Source organism: Mauremys mutica, chromosome 15, assembly GCF_020497125.1.
Source record: "Mauremys mutica isolate MM-2020 ecotype Southern chromosome 15, ASM2049712v1, whole genome shotgun sequence".
In the NCBI taxonomy this organism is placed as follows: Eukaryota; Metazoa; Chordata; order Testudines; family Geoemydidae; genus Mauremys; species Mauremys mutica.
The window spans coordinates 2,715,961-2,731,746 of NC_059086.1; the positions used below are offsets into that span (position 1 = coordinate 2,715,961).

The following is a 15,786-nucleotide window of genomic DNA, read 5'->3' on the forward strand; positions in this document are numbered from 1 at the left end:
CTAAAGGCCATGAGGCTGCCTTGGAGATTTTGAGGTGGAGTGCTGCACCTGTGATCTGGCCTGATGTGTACAGGGCCAGATCCTGCCTGGATCTGAGCACTCTGCGCTCCTCAGGACCACTCCCAGGTGCTGAGCACAAGGCAGGATCAGGCCCCTAGGATCTCAATACGAGGGACACAGTGCTGCCTAGCAGATAGAGTATTGGTTTTGGACTTGGGAGCACAGGTGCTGACTTTCTAATGTGCCGGAGGGTGCTCTGCCCCCGGCCCTGCCCCCACTGCACCCCTTCCTCCAAGGCATCTTCCCACTCCTGCCAAGGGGCAGCAAACACCATTTTTTCCCCATGGCTGGAGCACCCCCAGAGTTGGCTCCTATGCTTAGGAGATCTGGTTTCTATTCCCGGATCTGCTGCTGCTTTGCTGGGTGAAGGTGGGCTCGTCCCAGCCCTGCACCGTGCCTCGGTTTCCCCCTCTGTAAAACAGGGTAAGGAGAGTGCTCTCCTTTGTAAAGCGCTTTGAGATCTAGGAATTATTACTTAGACCCAGCTGACAGCTCAGCCTTGGTACAGGCAGCCGCAGCTCCGCTGTGGGCATTGGAGCGGCCCCGGGACTGGAGCCGGCTCCGTCTGCACCAGAAGCGGTGGAACCGTCTTTCCCACCATTGCCCGTCCTCTGCCACTACTCACTGTAAATACAGCCAATGGTACCGATGGATGATGAGGTGCCGGTACGACAATATATAATGGAGAGGGAAGTTCCTCCTGATCAGCTGTCCCTCCCCGTGTCCATCCGGGATGTAAACCAGCTGAAAGGGGAGGCAAGAGCAGAAAATACAGGGGACAGGTGGAGCTCAACCCCTGCTATTCAGGAGAAGTGGAAAGAAGCCATTGTCACCCGGCCGCTGAACCTAACACCCGTTGGTTGCCTCTTGTTTTCTGTAAGCTCTTTGGGCTTTTTGTTCTGGTCCTGGCCTGTGACTGCGCCTCTCAGGGGTAGCAGTGAATCACTGCTCCAAATAAATAAAGAAATAAGCAGTAGCACCCATGGAAAAGCTGAAGAGAACCTGAATCGTGTGGCCCGAGGAGGAGGAGTTTCGAATGCAGGGGCCAGGGCTTTGCTGTGTGTGTGCATGAGAGAGGCCCAGGACAAGCGCTGCGCAGTGGGAGAAAGCCAGGCAGACCGGAGCAAGCTGGTCACGGGGCCCTGCGAGAACGCTCCCGGGGACCGGGTGCAGGCTGGAAAGACGCTCATTCCCACGGTGTTTGAGGAAACGAGGCCTTGGTGCGTTCCATGCAAATGAACGAGCTGGCTGCAAAGACAAAACTCGCCTAGCACCAATTTCTCCTGCTAATTGGAAGAAGCCAGGAGACCTGGAATTTTTGTCTGGCTGCTCGGGTCAGAAGCGGTAACAGCCGCAGCCCCCATGGTTGGGGGTCATTTTCTTCATCTAGAGCGGGAGCGAAGGATGCTCAGCACTGCCCAGGGAGCACGTGGTGCTTTGTTAAATACCAACAGATCTAGCTGCGCCTGACGATTTACGGCTGAACTGCGGGTAGGCAGGAGGGCGGTTCTGGTTCTTATGTGCTGGAGGGTTTTGTGGCTGCACAGGGCAGGTGCTGGTGTGAGGCTCCCTGGATCCATCCAAGTGGGAACCAGGGCTCAGAACTGTGTGGAAATGGGACGGCATTTGGTTTCCAGATCGGCCATGGCCCTAACCTGTGCGGCCACGCCCCTTGCCAGCTCTCCCTTGCGTGAGCATTGCAGGCGCCTCCTGTTTCTGATCTCATTTACGTGGGTGCGAATCAGGAGTAGCCCCGCTCATGTGAATGGAATTACTCCACCGTGGGATCAGGATAAGGCCCTGACAGTGGACGCATGAAGGCCTGTCTCTGTGCCCAGAGCAGGTGCCTCACACTCACCACCAACGTGTTTCAAAACGTAACCTGGGGGAAGCTCGATCTCTATGGTGTCTGCTAATGAGGGGGCCAATTCTCCTGTGGCCGCTTGGCCCTGGAGACTGGGCTGAGATGGCTCATTAATCCACTGGCCAGTCAGCAGCTGTCAGAGGCTTCCCAGCACTAGAGACCAGGGCTAGATTCAAACTTCTAGAGACCATTAACCACCCCCGGCGCCACCCACCCCTGCATCTGTGACTCCTGCTGCCCGGGCTCACCTGCTGCAGCCCCTCCTTGTTAAAGAAGAGGCTCACAAAGGTCTCGTTGAAGCTGAAGTCCTTCGAGCCTCTCATTAGCTGGAGGCTGAAGTACGTGTCCCAGGGTTCGGAGGGGTAGAGCCGAACGACGACCGAGCTGCCTTCCACAGAAAACCAGATCTGGAAAGCCAGATGGAGCCAGATGTGAAGAGCGGGCGAAGGGAGACGCCTCGGAAGGTGCCGCTGGCGGGGACTTTCCCAAGGAGCTGCTACATCCCCGCTGCCGAGATGCAGCCACCTCTGCAGGGATGGAGCGTGGCAGCTGTTTATACAGGGTTCGCCCAGCCAGCACGGAGTTCCTCTCGAGTGGGGAGAGAGTGTGGTCTAATGGTGAGCACTGCCCCCCCCCCTGCAGGACTCCTGGGTTCTGTGTGCCCTCTGCTCTCTCTGTGCCTCGCTTTAACCACTCGTACAGGGGATAAGAATATTTAGCAGCTCCTCGGACAGGTTAGGAGGCAGCGTTAGTGGCCGAATAGCGCCCTGAGATCCTCAGATGAAAGACACTACACAAAAAGGCAGCCATCCATGACATTGCCGACCACTGTTCGTCAGCAGACCTCAAGGCAGGGCAGTACCGTTATCCCCATTTTACAGATGGGGAAACTGAGGTGACGTCTGCACAGCAAAGAAAAACCCTGGGGCTGTCCCGTGCCAGCTAACTTGGGCACACAGGCAGTGCGCACTGCCCGTGCAGTGCACACTGCCCATGCAGTGCACACTGCACATATTGCAGCATTGACTTCTGGGCTCAGGCTCTGGGACTCTCCCACTGCACAGGGTTCTAAAAAGCTGGCTCCAGCCTGAGCCCAGACATCTACACACCAGCCCGAGCCCCGAGAGCCCAAAGCAGCCGGCCCGGGCCAGCTGCAGGGGTCCAGTTGCCATGTAAACCCTATGACACAATGAGGTGACATGATTCACACCAGGTCAGCCATTTTAACCAGGGGCAGAGTCAGGAAGAGACCCCAGGGCAGAATGCTGCAGCCAGTCGAACGATGCGCCCGCCGGATCCGCCCACTCACGCCACCGTACCTCCTCCGAGACTGTCACACACACGAATTCCCCTACATACGACAGAATGAAGTAGCTGATGGGGGATCGTTGGGGGAAGTCAGAGAGCTGAATGTAATTAAGCAGGTCGTAGCTGCAAGGAAAGCACAAGGGAAGCGGGAAACATTACACTCCATTGCCTTCGTTCCCCTTTCAGTCTCTCCCTGAGGACGAAAAGCCTGGTAGTAAACCCTTTACATTTGGCACTGTCTCTGGGTCTGGCTCTCCTAGCAGACAGTGGCCCCTCCGGTCTGTCCCCTGATCTGTTCCATTTGTATTGGCTGTAACTGCCACATCTGGAACCTTCACAAGTGGCTGATTGTTTTGCAATGGTTGTATGGTTTCCCGCACAGCTCTGCCAACGCACCGTAGGGTGAAACCCACCCCCCGAGTCGGCAAAGGCCTCGGGTAGGGCATGGATTCCATTCCAGCTGTATTGGAAGTGTGGTGCATGCTTTGTGCTGACTCTCTGCACGGGAGGTGAATTTCATCCTCGGGGTGCTGTGCAAATCCGGAGGGATCTCGCGGACCGATGCAATTGAGATCAGAATTGGGTTCAGAGCTTTGGGTTACGATTCTTTGAAATAGTGATTTTTGAGTGCCCCCGTTTGGGGGCTGATTTTCAAAGCAAACGCGGGGGACAGGGGGTTCGTCACTTTCTGAAAATCAGACCTCTTTATCGTGCCCCTGCAATCACCCATCTCTTGAAAATCTCAGCCTTGGTTTTTAAAATGTCTCATCTGAAGGACCCAAGCATGGCACTCGACTTACCCACTTCGCACTGCTGGGGCGAGCTGTGATTCTGAGGCCCCACCTAACACCCTAGTCCTGCAGCTGGGTCCATGTGCACCTACTCCCTAATGCATGTGAATGGTGCTGGTTATAATAACTGGGCCTAGAAATCTACCTGAGTTGCGAGTTCAACTCTAAAACGTGAGTTAGGTTCGGAAGACATCACAATAACCTACAATGACAAACGTAAATAGGAAAAGGAACGGAAGGTAGGCAGACTGAATTAGCCCAGGCGAAAGGCCGACTGATATGACTGAAGGAATCTGTTAAATCAGTTAAAACGGGTTGGCAGCCTTTCAGCAGTGGTGTGGCGTGTCTTCATTGATTCTCTCTGATTTAAGGTTTCGCGGGCCAGTCATACATTTTAACATTTTTAGAAGGTCTCTTTCTATACGTCTATAATATAGAACTAAACTATTGTTGTATGTAAAGTAAATAAGGCTTTAAAATGTTTAAGAAACTTAATTTAAAATTAAATTAAAATGCAGAGCTCTCAGACCGGTGGCCAGGACCCGGGCAGTGTGAGTGCCACTGAAAATCAGCTCGCGTGCCGCCTTCGGCACCTGTGCCATAGGTTGCCTACCCCGGGTTAAAATCATGCCTGGCAAACAAGCAAAGTGTGGAACCAACTCATCAGCTGCATCCCTGAAAACCAGAGATCGATACAGACTTTGTTCTCACCTTTGTAAAATAACATTGCCCCAGATGTAGAAGATTGTGCTGAATGGGTTGTAGGAGAGCCCCCTGGGGATCAGCAGGTAATCCGTGTATTCTTCCAGGCCCAGCAACATCACAAACCCTTTCTCAGTGTCTGCAAAGGAAAATGGGGGGGAACCTGCTCAGAGTGGGTCTTCTGCAGGAGCCGTGAGGTCGGAGTTCAGAGAAGAGCAGCAGAAGCAAAGGATCAGGCTGCAAGGAGATTTCCGGGGTATTGTTACACTGAAAGATGGTAATGGGCTAAGGCTTTGATCTAAAGACAATCCTGGGCCTCATTAAAGCTAACAGGGGAGCCAAGCAGTCTTTCAGACCCAACGGAAGCAGCAGTTGAGTCTCTTTAAGTAACAGAGAGCCACAAACGAGAAGGGACTGCCCAAGCCATGGGGCAGGTCAGAGGCAGGGGCTGCCTCTTGCCTGGCTGCCAAGGCAGGGGCTAGGAGATTAGTTTGCAGTCTGTGTGTTGGAGGAGAAAACTGAGCAAAGCACTTGTGGGCATGAACATTAGGAGGAAGCAGAGAGACACTAATTCTTGGGCACAGAGCCCGCTGGAGGGGCAGACGTGGATTTTGGAGCAAGGCAAGCTGCCTGCTGCTGTCTGTTTCACCTGTGCTCAGGGAAACAAGACTTTGTGGACACTCTTTGTAAACAAAGAAGGTTGCACTGAGAACAGACCTGATTCATTGCATCGATTTCTCCTCAGAATGAGCTCTGCAAGGCTAATGCTCCGGTCAAAGAGGCAACATTATTCCTGTTACAGAAGCACCTAAGAACTGCCCATGAGATCAGGGCCACACTGCGCTAGGGGCTGCACAGTCATGTAACAGAGAAGACAATGCTTGCCCAGAGAGCTCACAATCTAGGGTCTGTGACCCAAGAGCTAGTAGCTATGTTGGCTCTGATTCACCGCTGTGTTGCTCCTGGTTTGCACAAGTGGAGCTTTGCCAACGTGGTGTAAAGCAGGGGTAATGCAGTGGTGAACTAGGCCTGTAGAGGTGGGATAATCAGTGTGGGAGATGAGGGGCTTGTCTATACATGGTAGCTATTTTGCAATATCTAATTCCGGTCAATTTCCCCATGGACACTCATTCTAGATTAAGAGTGCCTTTTTCTGCTTGTCTACATGGGGACAATTGGGAAAGTTAATCCAAATTAAATTCTAATGTGAATTAGTTAAAATGCATTAAGCCCCTGTGTGGATGCTCTTAATCTGAATTAAAGTGAGGCCATGTCTACACTATGGGGACAATAGTAGTGTATTTCTTCACATCTCAGAGCGCCATAGCTGTTGACCAAAATTTGAAGTGTAGACCAGGCCTGACTCTAATTTCACTTTGGAAGTGAGTTCAGTGAATCCAAATGAAGGCCACTTTTATTCTGAATCAGAGCATCCACGTGGGGGTTTAATGTGTTTTAACCAAGGGCTTGTCAGTACTAACAGGCAGCTTACGGTGTAAATCTACCTCACACTAGCCTGCCGTGCACCAACTCTCCATGTGGATCCCGCTGTCTCACTCCAAAAATTCCCCAGTGTGCTGTGATCTTCTCCCCTTCAAAGCCGGGTAGACTGAGAGAGAGACACTGAGGCATTGAGAGAGACGCTTGGCAGAGCCCTGCAGGGAGCAATCATGCTCTGGGTTTGCAGGGGGTATGGACTGGGAGAGCCGGCCGCACTCTCCAATCTATGGCGTCTACGAGGATCTCTCTGCCTCTCCCGTCAAAGCCTGTTAGAATGTTCCAGGTGGGTTCTTACCTTTGGGTATGAAGCGAGGGATGGAGTACAACGTCCAGAAATCTCCATCGGCTGCGAGCAAACAGACATGGGAATGACGAGTTACAGCCGTGGCTGTTTATTACGTGAACTCACCTTGTTAAATCTTCGTACGTACCTGGCCCCCGGTACCACAGAATCAGAACCTTTCCTGCGTTTAGCTCAAGGGTGGGCAAACTCTTTGGCCCGAGGGCTGCATTGGGGTTGCAAAACTGTATGAAGGGCCGGGTAGGGAAGGCTGTGCCTCCTCCAACAGCCTGGCCCCCGCCCCCTCTCCGCCCTCTTCCACTTCCCACCCCCTGACTGCCCCCCTCAGAACTCCCGACCCATCCAACCCCCCCTGCTCCCTGTCCCCTGACTGCCCTCTCTCAGGACCCGACGCCCCTAGCCATTCACTAGATAATAATCATTTTCATTTGCTACTCACCTGGACTGGGCTAGCTGGGCAAAGGCAGCCCCAGAGCCATTCCGTTCTCCTCCATGGTCCAATTATTAGATCATCACTCTAACACCCGAGATAAACCAACACCTTCTGCGAGCTAATGCCCTCCTGAGGCCCTTCCCTGCTGAGCACTGGGGCTAGCAGGGTCTGACAACATATTCTGCCCCCCTCAGCACAGCCCACTTAGGGACCTGATTTGCAGCATGTGAACCTCAGCGTCGCTCCACAGACTTCGATGGAAGGACGCTGATTCACAGCAGCTGGCTTTACGCTTGTATCGGTCCAGAACGACAGCCCGACCTTGATCGTAGGCCATGATGTAGTAATCGGACTTGCTGCTCTTTTTCTTCCCTTCCACCAGCAGCACAATCACCTCCTTTTCCGTGATGTAGACAGCCCAGAGGATCGCGCAAGAAACTGAAAGTGGAGAGAGAGAAAGAGAGAGGCAGAAAAATCTTTCCAAACGGCTCTTTCTAAATATCTCTGTGGCGATGATTTGGAATAAGCAACAGTCTCCTCAGCTGGTGTAACATGTCACTGCTTCATTGTACCAGTGTGCCAGATGAGCAGCCACTGTTCCAGAATTGCACCAGTGTTCCAGAATTGTATCGGTGTTCCAACGTACCAGTGTTCTAGAACTGCATCAGCGTTCCATTCTACCAGTGTTCCAGAATTGTATCGGTGCTCCAATGTACCAGTGTTCCAGAACTGCATCACCGTTCCATTCTACCAGTGTTCCAGAATTGCCTCAGCGTTCCATTGTACCAGTGTTCCACAATTGCACCAGTGTTCCATTGCACCAGAGTTCCAGAATTGTACCAGTGTTCCACAATTGTCTCAGTGTTCCAGGATTGCACCAGCGTTCCATTGTACCAGTGTTGCAGAATCGGAGCCAGAGTTCCAAATGAGGTCATCTGGAACACTGGCTCCAATTCTGGTCCCCCATGCTCAAGAAAGATGGATTCAAATGGGAACCGGTGCAGAAGAGGAGGATGATCAGGGGACTGGAGAGCCAATCTCTTGAAAGGAGGGAGAGAGCTTGTTTTGCCTGGCAAACGGCAGGTTGAGGTTATGTCTAGACTTAAAATGGGAGAGGCTCTTCAGTCACTGTAGTTAATTCACCGCCCACAGAGGTGGTAGCTATGAAGAATTCTTCCCTTGAGCTAGCACTGTCTACACTGGGGGAGAGGTCGACTGGACTAGGTCTCTCAGGGGTGTGGGTTTTTCACACGTGGCCATGCTAAGATAAGTTTTCAGTGTAGACCAGCCCTGAGAGGGGATTGGATTGCTTTCCATGGCGATGGCATCGGAAACGGAGGGGAAGAACATGTCCAGGAGGGTGGAGATGAGAAGCAGGTGTCTAGCCCTCCGAGGAGGGAACAGCCTCCAGATAGGAGCAGTGAGGGGCAAAGAACCAAACTGGCTGGACGATGGAGCTCGATTGGTGTCTGACTGGGGTGATACGGCAGGAGCCCCTTGCAGTCCTGTGCTCCTCTGATTCAGGGAGGCGGCAGCAGCTGAGGAGCCAGCTCGCGTTTTGTGGTTTAAATAATTTTTGACTCCTGAAGCTGGGAGCTGGAGCCTTCATTCATGGATTTGTTTGGGGACTCACGGCCAAGCCTTTTCTCTGTAACAGACCTCCCCTCCCCCAATTAATCCCAACACAACAGGAGCCCCAGACCTTAACAGCCAGGCTCTACCCCAAGGTCGAACAGCCAGTCAATGGCAGGGCTGCGAATGGACCCAGGAGTCCCGAGGGCCTTCCAGTCCCTCTGCTGCAACCACTAGGCCCCACTCCCTTTCCAGAGTTGGGAACAGAAACCAGGCATCCTGACTTCCAGCCCCCTCTGCTCCAACCACTAGGCTCAAATGTTATAATTTTGTGAGGCTCCTGCACGGCACCATGTAAACGTTGGGCCAGAACCTCAGCCGGTGTAAACCAGAACAGAGCTGAGCCTATGCCGATTTCAATGGCGCTGCAGCCAATTTATCTCCGATGAGGATCTGGCCCCACTGAGTCCAATGGAGCGACTCCCATTAGTACCAGCTGGGGATCTGTTAAGTAGGGACCCTGAGGAACACAAGGACCCAAAAGGCACTTACTGTTCAAATGTTCACACACTGTCTTCCTCCCCTTGGCGTGTGATTCGGGAAACCGAACGGCTCCATCTGGATGGGAGAAAAGAGCTGCAGGGCTTCGGCCAGTCGGGCCAGTGGCCCCCAACACATGTGTGCAGCAGTGGCGTAGCCAGCATGGGATATTTGGGTGGGCCAGCAATTACAGAGGGCTGGGAGGGCAGGAGGAATAGGGGCCCCACCTCCCCGCACCCCCTGCCCTGCTCCGCCAACCTGCCTGGCATTCTAGCCAGGGCGTGGGGTCTTGCCCTGCTCCACCCACCCAGCCCCGTGCCCTGACCCTGCTCCCCAGTTGGAGCGCCGGGCAGGTAGGCGGAGTGGGGCAAGTGCTTGGGCCAGAGCAGAGCTGGGGCTGGGGGTGGCCTGGATACTAAGTGGTGGGCCATGGCCCACCCAGGCCCACCTGTGGCCACGCCCCTGGTGTGCAATTGACTTGTACCTATCAATCACGCAGCACTTTAGCTGTCTCCTGGCTAAGGCACCAGGAGGAAGGACGGCTTTCTGGCTCAGGCTGGGACTCAGGAGATCTGACCCTGGGCTAGTCACTGCATCTACCAGGGCCTCAGTTCCCCACCCATAACGTGGGGATAACAGTCCCTTCCATGTCTGCCTTGTCTCTCCTGTGCGTCTGCGCAGCACTCGGCACAAAGGGCCCCTGACCTTGGTTGGGGTCTGTGTAGTGCCCGGCACGACGGGGGTCTGGATCTCAGACGTGGGCTGTGCAGTGCCTGGCACAGTGACGGGCCTGATACACACAGTAATAATAACAACAGATGTGGCCCTTCAGGCAATGCAAGCTGCAAAACTTTAACAGCTGCCACTTCTTTGTATGCAGGGTGGGCTCCTCTCCCCTGGCTATCAGTCCAGCTCCCTTCACCAGCACTAAATGTGGCACCAGCGGCTGACGGAGCAATAAACACGCTGAGGGGGTGGCTGTCAGCCTGTGGGACACAGGGGCAGGTCCTCAGCTGAACCAGCACAGCTCCCGGGGCGAATGAGCTGGCCCGCACGTCATACCGCGAATGGTGCCAAGGAAGAATTCTCCTTCTTGCACGCCCCCTCCAAGAGCAATCACGAACTCGGAGCCGTTGTGAGGGAAGGGCACAGGGTTTAACCGGGACACGCAGATGTTGTTCAGCACACGAGTCCAGAGGCCTGGAGGGAAGAGAGAGACTCTGTCTTAGGTCATACAGCCCCATCACCCAGTCTTTGACGCACTGATCCTCGAGGTACCCCTGCGCTATCATTCCTGTGTTGCAGACAGGGAACTAAGGTCCGGAGAAGCTAAGTGACACCCAAGGTAACAGAAGAACTCTATGACAAATTACATTTTCCCACCTCCCAGGCTGGTTCCCTAACCACTAGGCCTCCTTCTCCTCTGGGTGGGGAGGCTGATGGGTCTTGGCCATCTCCAGCTTCTCTTACCGGATCCCGGCACAGGAAGAGAAAGGACTGAATAGTTCCCAGTGAAGTAATAGACCAGCTGGTTCTGGCGGAGAAGGAGCACGCTTTCTGTAGCGATGGCATCGAAAATGGAGGAGGAGAACGAGTCCAGGGGGCAGTTCACGGACCCGATCCAGCAGCTGTCGATCCCCACCTGAAGCACAGAGAGGACAAATGAGGGGCAGCAGGCCCAATCCTGATCTCAGCTAGGGGCCAATCCTGCTCCCATTTCAATTAGTGGTAAAGCTCCCAGGGCCTGTTCCCCAAGCCTTGTCATTGACCCCAGTGCCACGCAGGCATTCCCAGGTCTGAAAGGCAGCGTTTCACGCTCACTTCCCACTGCTGTAAATAAATTCACAACTTGGCACAGACTCTCCCTGGGGACCCCGCCTGGGTCTGGCCCACGGTTCTTGGGCTGACCAGACTTCTCCAGCTGCCCCACCGGCTGTGTCTTGTTTAACTGCCCCTCTCTCTGCCTGGCTCTGTAATCTTTTGAGGGAGGTGATCACGCACCATATTTCTGACTGTTCCCTTCGGCTAACTTGGTTTTTACTGCTGTAAATCACTTGTTGCAAAACACTCCTGTTGCACTCAGTCCAGCTTAGTTCAGATTCCTATTCAGGGACTTTCACACCTGAACCACCAACACAAGGCAGCCAAGGAAGGAGACACGGTGCACGGAGACCCAAGTCACCAGGGATTTCATTAGTGCAGGAATGGGCCCAGTGGAAGCCAGATCCGAATCTGGGATCTGCTGGGGTAAACTGCTGCGGTCAATAGAGCGCTGCTGATTGACACCAGCTAAGGATCTGGTCCCTGACATTTCACTGACAATGCAATGATCATGTTTCCATGGAAGGGATCACTGTAGCAAGAAGGCCAGATTTCGACCTCATGGCAATTGGACGCCAGAGTAACATTACTGACTTCAGGGGCCTATCTCCTGATTCGCACCGAAGGGAATGAGATCAGAACCAGAGCTGGTAGCGAATATCGATTTAAGGGTGTAATATGCTTCCGGATGAAAGGGGCAAAATAAACATATGTTACATTACTGTTGTTAAATCAAAAGTACGGTACCAGAGGCTAGGTTGCCGTTTTACTAGCTGCTGCTGCTTCATAACACCCCTCTCATCACTATACCAGATTCCTCGCTGGATCTGGGTCTAGAACCCTGGAGTCCTGACTCCCAGGCTCCTGCTTCTATCTCCGCTTCCCTCTCTTGTAAACTGAGCCGGCCTGATGTGAAATCAGAGCATGCACAGAACCACGTGACACCACGGCAGCATTATCAGACAAGGGCTCCAATTCTGATCTCTGTGCCTGTCACCGGTGTAACCCTGCGGTCACGTCCCTCCTATTTCAATGGGAACGGGATCGAACGGTAACTGGCAGAGGCCTGCCATTGCGGCCGCCTTCTGAAGGGACCCAAGCCCCCGTTCCCGGCTCTCTTTACCTCCACAGCAGTGAAATCCGCAAACTCCGAGTCTGAAACCAGAATGATTTTGTAACCTTGGAATCCCCCGAGGATCAGCACAGGGGCTTGATTGACGGTGGACCAAATGGGACGGGACCGGCTGTCCAGTGAGATCATCTCCCCCAGTGATGTAACCTAGAACAGCAGTTCCAAACTTTCCACCACGGTCAGCCACCAACTGCATTTGGGCTAGTTTTGCAAGCCACACAGAGTCCAAATTTGTGGGAGGAGGCCCACACAATCATACGCCGGCATCCTTCTTCTCCTTCGCTGCCACCTCTGCCACCTCCTCACCCCGATGAAGGGGCACCAACCGCCCTCCGCAGCACCCTCTGCCCTGACACCACAACTCCAGCCGCTCCTCTGACATGCCCGGGCCAAACCTGCGCGGGGCCATGATCCCATGCCCCAGGTGGCAACGCCCACAGGGGGGAGCTGAGCCCAGCCCCGTGGGACAGGAACCACTGCTGCGGGGTGAATACAGGGTGGCTTGCTGTGACAAAGTGGGAATTTTCTGTAATATTTTTAGGAAGCCGACGTGTGCCTCAGTTTCCCTCGTATTTCACATGGCTGTGCAGTCAGGGGGAAAAGGACTGTTTGCTCTCAGGGCAGGCTCAGAGACATAGAATCATAGAACAGAATCATAGAATCTCAGGGTTGGAAGAGACCTCAGGAGGTCACCTAGTCCAACTCCCTGCTCAAAGCAGGACCAACACCAACTAGGTATGAATGCCGCCTGGCTGTCCAAGCCTGAATGGGTCATTAACAAAAGGACAGGCTTGGCTGACCCCATATCAATGGAGAATCTTCTCAGGCAAACCCAATCACAGGACGTTGATGCTAGCAACCCGCAGCACAGAGGGAGATGCATTTTCCCACCTCTCAGCAGGGCAGCTAGGCAACATCCCCCAGCTGGAGAACAAAGGACTTGAGAGGCGGCTGCTGGAAGGAGTCAGGGCTTTCCCCAGGAAACCGATGGAGAGAGAACAGCACTTGAACATGGGGTCAGTTCTCTGGCTGCTCTACGGACTTCCTGGGCTGTTCTGACCTAGCCGTTTGAGTGTCACTGCAAATGCTGGGGGAGGTGCGTTCATCTCTGCAGAGTGGGCAAAGCCCTGCTAGGAGATTTTCTCAGCTGGACTTGCAGGGCAGAGCGCATGAGATGAAGTAGGGGGACCGGCTCCCCCGAGGTTCGGTCAGGAGGCGGTGAGGCCACGTGGCTCCCCCAGTGGAGTGGGACCCCCTGGGGGACTGGCACACCGAAGGGGTTCCTCCTAGAGATGGAGGCCTAGCACTGATCCGGTGGATCCCTGACACTTGCTCTCCAGCCTCCAGCACATACCCTAGGGTCCCCTTTCACACTGGGCCCTCAACCCATCTAGAACCTTCCCGCAACCCACTGGTGGATCAGGACCCATCGTTCAGGAACCACTGACCCAGCCAGAAGGTGCCAATGGCAGCAGAGGAGGAAAGGCCAGGGTGCATGTCTTCTTGTTTCTCACCTTGGCACTCTGGTCATGTCTACACTACTGCTTAGGTCGCTCAGGGGTGTGAAAAAAACACCCCCCGAGAGCGTCCGGCTGACATAGCTAGCACCGCTCGTGGGGTGGGTTTATGATGTCCATGGGAGAGCTCTCTCCCGTTGGCACTGAGCGGCTACACGAGCGGTCTGACGGTGGCTCGGCTGCAGCGGTACAGTTGTGTGTAAGCTCACTAGTGTAGACGTGGCGTAAGGGTGTGTCTATACCGCAGTCAGGGTGTGTGACCATAGCTTGTGCAGCACACCCCAGCTAGCTTTAATCTAGCTAGCACGGGGACCAATAGCAGGGAAGCTGTGGCAGGATGAGCATCAGCACCGGCTACCGCCTAAGTAAATACCCAGACTTCCAACCAGGCTTGGTAGAGAAGCAATGGTGCCTAGTGGTTAGAGCCCTAAACTGGCACTTAGCCAACCTGGAGTCTATTCCTGGCTCTGCTCCTGGCCGGCTGGGTGACTTTGGGCAAGTCACGTTCCCTCGTCTGTGCCTCAGTTTCCCATCTCTAAAATGGGGATAAAGCACTTTGAGAGCTACAGATAAAAAGCACCATGAAAGAGTTTGGTGTTGTTATTCTAACTCATGTTAAAACTACTCTGTCTTCTCTAGGGTTTTACCTCGTATTCAGTAACACGAGTTAAGAACACTGCTTTTTTTCTAGCAAACACAATCCCTTTACCACAATTTACCTTCTCTCCTAGGGAAGATTGTAAACCGGTCTCAGTTTCCTTCATGTAGCCGTTAATATTCATAACAAATCTGTAAACAGTGAAGAAAAACTGATTTATAAAGAATACCTTTGCCCGGATTCATTTAAAAAATTGTCGTACGGGCCAGGGGCGTTTCCCACAATGCTTCTGTGCTTGAATGGAGTCATATCTTGAGGTGCAGGGCTAGCCCACAGCTGGGAAGATCCCAACTGCTTCCCATGGACCACCTGTCTTAATATCACCAGCTGTTTGGAGATTTCCACAGGCCAAACATTTGCTCCGCAGCAGGGCTAAGAGCTGACCCTCTCCTGGCCAGCTGCCGTATGAGGGGTCTGAGCTGTATTCTCTCTCTAAACGCAGGGCACCACCTATTCCTCAACGGACCCAGTCCAGGGAGGTTCTGAGTACCCCCAAAAAGGAACTGAGAACCACCAACCGTCTTTAAAGTCAAGTGTGGTACAAATGTCCAGGGAGCATGGACAGATGGATAGACAGACAGACAGACACAGACAGAAAGCCATGTATGGGGATGGATAGATAGATAGAATAATTGTATCATTTATCTATCCCCTTATAGAGCTAGATCCATCTAGCCCCATACATTATCTATCTATCTATCTATCGCCACACCCCCCATCTATCTATCTATCTATCCTAGGACCAACACGGCTCACACGCCACTGCAAATATCTATTTAGCTGTCACACAGATGCCCGGGGTGGGTGGGGTGGATGGACGGCTGGATCTCCTCAGGTCTGTATTCCATCTGTACAGCGCTACACACACTGATGACGTGCCATCAATCATTACATCAGAGTCATCCCAGAAGGTCGAAGGGCAGAAGCCCAATTTTCCCTCTCTGCAGGTCCCCTTTAGGGAGGAGGGCAGCTGCCATCTCCCTCCACTTCAGCAGCTCTCCAACCCCTTGCAGGTTACTGAGGCAGCCCTGTGGGTCCTGGCCCGTCCCTGCCACAAGTGGAACAAAGGGCACCCGGGCAGCACCAGCCCTGCTCACCTCTTGTTGTCCACCTCAAGGCCCAGGCCATTGCTCTTTACCAGGACCTCCGTCACCACGCTCCTCTTCGTCATTGGCATGGGCGTGTACCAGCACATCCGGCAAACCTCTCCGCTGGCACAAGGCCCTGCCGGTGCCCGAGAGACAAAGAGATACCCCCACGAGGCTTGGACCCTCTCACATGAGCGGGGCAGGGCTGGTTCTCAGTCACCCCACTCCTGCGCTTGGGACAGGGACGGGGCAAAGGCGGCTTTAAACCCTTTGGACGACCCATAGTCTGGGGCTGCGCCAAGCCCGGCCCAGCCTCTGGTGTAAGTTAGAGCAGCCTTGGGGAAAGGCTTGATCTGCCCCCTACCCCCAGGTCGGACGGTTGCTCTCTGCCTCCCCATCCATCTGTCTTGCTCTCGTGGCTGCAGCAGCTCCTCACTTCCTCCAACAAACAAGGAAGAAGCCAGGGACCAAAGGAAAACGCCTAACTCCTTTCTCTCTG

The 15,786-nt window shown here is 53.8% G+C and overlaps 1 protein-coding gene across 3 annotated transcripts in view; it reads right to left on the reverse strand.

The window, feature by feature from the left end:
* Window positions 1-15,440, reverse strand: part of CATSPERG (cation channel sperm associated auxiliary subunit gamma) — a 39,032-nt gene extending 23,592 nt beyond the window's left edge. Inside the window, exons 1-12 of one of the 3 annotated variants that reach the window (XM_044989032.1) lie at window positions 15,297-15,440; window positions 14,261-14,330; window positions 12,016-12,171; window positions 10,542-10,713; window positions 10,134-10,271; window positions 9,084-9,149; window positions 7,281-7,397; window positions 6,521-6,571; window positions 4,735-4,864; window positions 3,244-3,355; window positions 2,173-2,331; window positions 686-804 (exon numbers count right to left, since the gene is read on the reverse strand). In XM_044989032.1, coding sequence (XP_044844967.1) covers window positions 686-804; window positions 2,173-2,331; window positions 3,244-3,355; window positions 4,735-4,864; window positions 6,521-6,571; window positions 7,281-7,397; window positions 9,084-9,149; window positions 10,134-10,271; window positions 10,542-10,713; window positions 12,016-12,171; window positions 14,261-14,330; window positions 15,297-15,394 — 1,388 coding nt within the window. In that variant the 5' untranslated portion in view covers window positions 15,395-15,440. Of the gene's footprint in view, window positions 1-685; window positions 805-2,172; window positions 2,452-3,243; window positions 3,356-4,734; window positions 4,865-6,520; window positions 6,572-7,280; window positions 7,398-9,083; window positions 9,150-10,133; window positions 10,272-10,541; window positions 10,714-12,015; window positions 12,172-14,260; window positions 14,331-15,296 lie in introns of all 3 variants that reach the window. The other 2 variants (XM_044989031.1, XM_044989033.1) reach the window with 2 other exon arrangements.
* Window positions 15,441-15,786: the final 346 nt, after the last annotated feature.